This window comes from Cajanus cajan, chromosome 5 (genome assembly GCF_000230855.2).
Source record: "Cajanus cajan strain Asha chromosome 5, NIPB_CcT2T_4, whole genome shotgun sequence".
Taxonomy (NCBI): domain Eukaryota; kingdom Viridiplantae; phylum Streptophyta; class Magnoliopsida; order Fabales; family Fabaceae; genus Cajanus; species Cajanus cajan.
The window spans coordinates 53254329-53258534 of NC_138521.1; the positions used below are offsets into that span (position 1 = coordinate 53254329).

Genomic DNA, 4206 nt, shown 5'->3' on the forward strand with positions numbered 1-4206 from the left:
TAATTTAGCAGAATTTCACAAAATAATGAATGATAAAAGGCATTTAAATATTAAAGAGTGTATTGTTCTCCTTCCTCAACATTATCCACAAGCCAAATCTTGGTCCGATTTAGAAAATGAGAAAACCAATCTCATATCATTCAACCAGAACCACGTCAGTAGATATGGCAACATTTTCCAAGCGTGCATAATTTTTTTTTAAGGTACCAAATAGATTGCGTCTAATATAAAATTTACCTAACTCAAAACGAAAGAGTCGTTGTCTAGTTGAGGGAATACGCGCATTTTTACTTTTACATATAACTATATAAGAAGTAGGGAGTTAGAAAATGGATGACGAAGTCAAAATCATTTTCAAATTTCAACCATCCAAACTTAATTCAAATATTGCCAAATGTTTAAATTATGTATCAAAATGCAAATTGTCATAATCGGTTAATTACCCCAACTTACTGCCATAATCTTGTGGTTATTTAGAAACAATTTCATTATTAGAAGGTTAAATAAATGATACGTAGAATGGTGTAAAAAACGATGATGCATAGAATTTTGCCATTAAAAGTATTTTCGGGAATTCACCCTAGACCTGAAATCATTTAATTTAATTGATAACAATGCACAGCAAAAGAAGTAAGGGAAAGCATGGTAATAATAATTTTATTATAATATTTTCTGTGTTGTGCACCAGTAAAACGTAACGGTTTAAAGAAGTCAGGCTTTTTTGCATATGTAGTTAAGTAATTATGAATCAATTGTTAATTATATTATATTATCTTGCTCATCCAATGGTATATGACTGGTTATATGTATACATCATCATTCCAATCCTCCAAGGACCCAAGGTGGAAAAAAGTGGGGTTCATGTATCTATAGACGAAAGCTTGCACTATAAATATATGACCCTATATCTTTCTTTCATATCTCATAAAGCCTTCTTCCATCTCATTTTCGTATACTTTAGTTTATCTCATTTCTCTCCTATCTTAGGTTGTGAGTTCATTTGTCATTTAGACATGGAGCTTAGTTTTAAGCACCAACTTGGCCTTGTTTGTGTCCTATTGCTCTTTCCTTCACTTTGTTACTGCGAATATACTAAATCCAGAGCAACCTTTTATAGTACATCTGATGGCTATGGGACTCCAAGTATGTGACCTAGATAGCTTTATGTCCATCTTATGTGCTTGTAAAAATATACGTTGTTTATATACAACAAAAACGATAGGGGTTATTTTACATCATATTATTTTTACTTTTTTTGTTTATCTTTTTTTCTCATCACATCTTTTATTATATTTATTATTTTCTATCTTGATTATTTTTTTTTTATAATTTTTTTTACTCTCTTATTTCTCTTTTTCTTTTACCCGGCTTATCACCAAAATGAAAGATTTATTTTACAACCCAATATTCATTTGCAAGCTACGTAGGTTCCATGTTTTGGGATGGGGTTGGAAGCACATTTGAATGCTCCACTAATGACCTTATTACCTAATACTATGTTTGACGGAAGTGAAAAGGAGAGAAGGGAAGAGGAAGAAAGAAAAAGATGAAAAATATACTCCCCCCCCCCCCTTCTTTTTTTACTTTGATTATTGGTTCATTGATAACACGGAAGAGCCATGCTTTTGGGTTTTTCTCCAATTTGAGAAAAATGGAGGGAGAAAATGTTTGGTTGCACTTAAATTAAAGATCAAATTATCCTAATTATATATATATATATATATATATATATATATATATATATATATATATTATCAATGATATTTATGTGATTATATATATATTTACATATATATATATATATATATATATATATATATATATATTGTTTTCACTTTCTATACGACTACATAAACAAAAGAAAGAAAAGTTATAACTTTCCTATACAACTAAAAATGGAGGGAAAACTGTTTGGTTGAACTTATCCTAATTTTTATATATATATATTTTTTATCAAGGATATTTATCTGATCTATATATATTCTTTTCACTTTCTACACAACTATATACACAAAAGAAAGAAAAGTTATAACTTTTTTATTATTATTATTTCGCACTTTCTATACAACTAAACAAACATCTTTTTTTTTTTCCTACTCATTTAAACAAAATGAAGCATGAGATGTTGAAAGTAAATATATTGTTTTTTCCTAGCAAAAACTTTTACAATATAGAATATAATATTATTAAAGATGCATGGTTCACTTTTAAGATACAAAGTGTGCACATACCGTGACATGTACATACAGTGGATGACATAACAAATTGTTCTTTCATATTTTTAGCCGGAGCTTGTGGGTTTGGTGAATACGGAAGGAAGATGAATTGGTACGATGGAAAGGTCTCAGGGGTGTCTGAGCTATGGAGGAACGGAGCTGGCTGTGGTACATGCTATTGGGTACTCACCCTTCTCCTTCTTTCTAATAATGCTTAATATAAAAACAAAATATTCATGTACTTAATATAGCAACTATATATATATAAATGATGATGATGATGGTTCAGGTAAGGTGCCAAATAGAAAATGTGTGCGACGTGAATGGAGTATACTTGGCGGTAACAGACCAGGGTTATGGAGACAGAACAGACTTCGTGATGAGCGAACGCGCCTTCACAAAAATGGGACTTAACGAGAATGCAGCTCAAGAGCTTAAGAAATACGGCACTGTGGACATTGAATACGAAAGGGTCCCTTGTACGTACACCGGCAATGTTGTCTTTCATATTCAGGAAACTAGCAGCAACCCTGGTTACTTTGCTTTGGTCATTCTCTACGTAAATGGAATTCACGACATCACTAATGTTGAGATGTGGCAGGTATATATATACATGCTTATAAGTTATGACAACTTTTTTTTTAATATTATCTTAAAAATAAATAATACGATTAAACTTGATTGTGTTATATGGTGCAGCCGGAGTCTGGAGAATGGAAGGCACTAAACAGGAACCATGGGGCAGTGTTTGATTTTCCTAACCCACCAAGTGGTGAAATTCGGTTGAGGTTTAAGGTGAGTGGCATGGCTGAATGGGTGGACCCCAAGATTGTTATACCTAGTAACTGGGGGCCCGGAGCTTCTTATGTCACCCAGGTTCAGCTCAAATAGAAACAACCTCAGGAACATATGCATTGCAAATAATAGGCACTCTATTCAGTTTGTTTCTGATACTGTGTCACTCCATGTTCTATTGTCAAAAGGGTCCAGAATAAGGGCGGATTCATGTACTCCCCATTTAAGATTACTTGTAATATGAATGAAATGAATTTCTCTTCTTGTGTTTTTACGTACATCAGGTATGTATGTGTTTGTGGTGACATAATTGTAGCATATGTTTGGTTTAACGTTTCGTTACTTAAATGAACTTTGAAACAAAAGTAACAAATTGTGAATTATTCATGAACGTGACTTTAGAACGTGTGCTATATATGGGTATACAATCACTCTTGTATAACGTTTACAAGTCAATTAACTATTTTTTTTTAAATGAAATAAAAAAGTTATTAATTGATGATTGCATTAGTCAAGCAGATAGAAAGCTAAATTGTCACGCTTAGTTACAAAATTGAATCTATCTAATTTGAACTTTCAGACCTCACCAAATTGACATACAAGACTAAAAACAAAAAAGATAAAATAAAAATAAAAAAGAACACAAAGTAAATCGTGATTCTCTATTCCTAGCTTCTTTTCTTGCCCTCTTGATTCTCAACTTTAAACCTTGGTTTCAGAGATATCAACATCACATTCATACACATAATATAATATTCATTAATCAACATGACATAAAAGGGTCAAATATGAATAAGACGATTATAGTTGAGAAGGGACAAGATAGAAAATCTAAGTTTTCGAAAGGTTTAGCCTTAATCTTGATTTTGCTAAGTACCTCGGAGAGAGGGGCCATGGTGTGAAGTTTGTTTATAAGGAAGTTTGTTAGGATGATGATTTTGTTTCGTTTCATTACTTTTTCTAGCCAAATATATATATATATATATATATATATATATATATATATATATATATATATATATATATATATATATAGGAGGGTTATAATAATACCGGTATAATTTTTACTAAATATTATATCGCTTAATAACTTAATATTAAATGTGAATTTTGTAAATCTAATCGTTAGATTGAATTTTCATATAACTTTTTATATCAAATTTTATTAAAATTGAACAATAATTTAAAGATAATT

General features: G+C 30.8%; 1 protein-coding gene across 1 annotated transcript; it reads left to right on the forward strand.

Annotated features, from left to right (window-relative positions):
- The first annotated feature begins 915 nt into the window (after window positions 1–915).
- LOC109811827 (expansin-like B1) lies at window positions 916–3289 on the forward strand. Its single transcript, XM_020375664.3, has 4 exons — window positions 916–1143; window positions 2286–2398; window positions 2506–2817; window positions 2916–3289. The coding sequence occupies exons 1-4, from the start codon at window positions 1014–1016 to the stop codon at window positions 3105–3107; spliced, it is 747 nt and encodes a 248-aa protein (XP_020231253.1). The 5' UTR covers window positions 916–1013; the 3' UTR covers window positions 3108–3289.
- The last annotated feature ends 917 nt before the right edge of the window (window positions 3290–4206 follow it).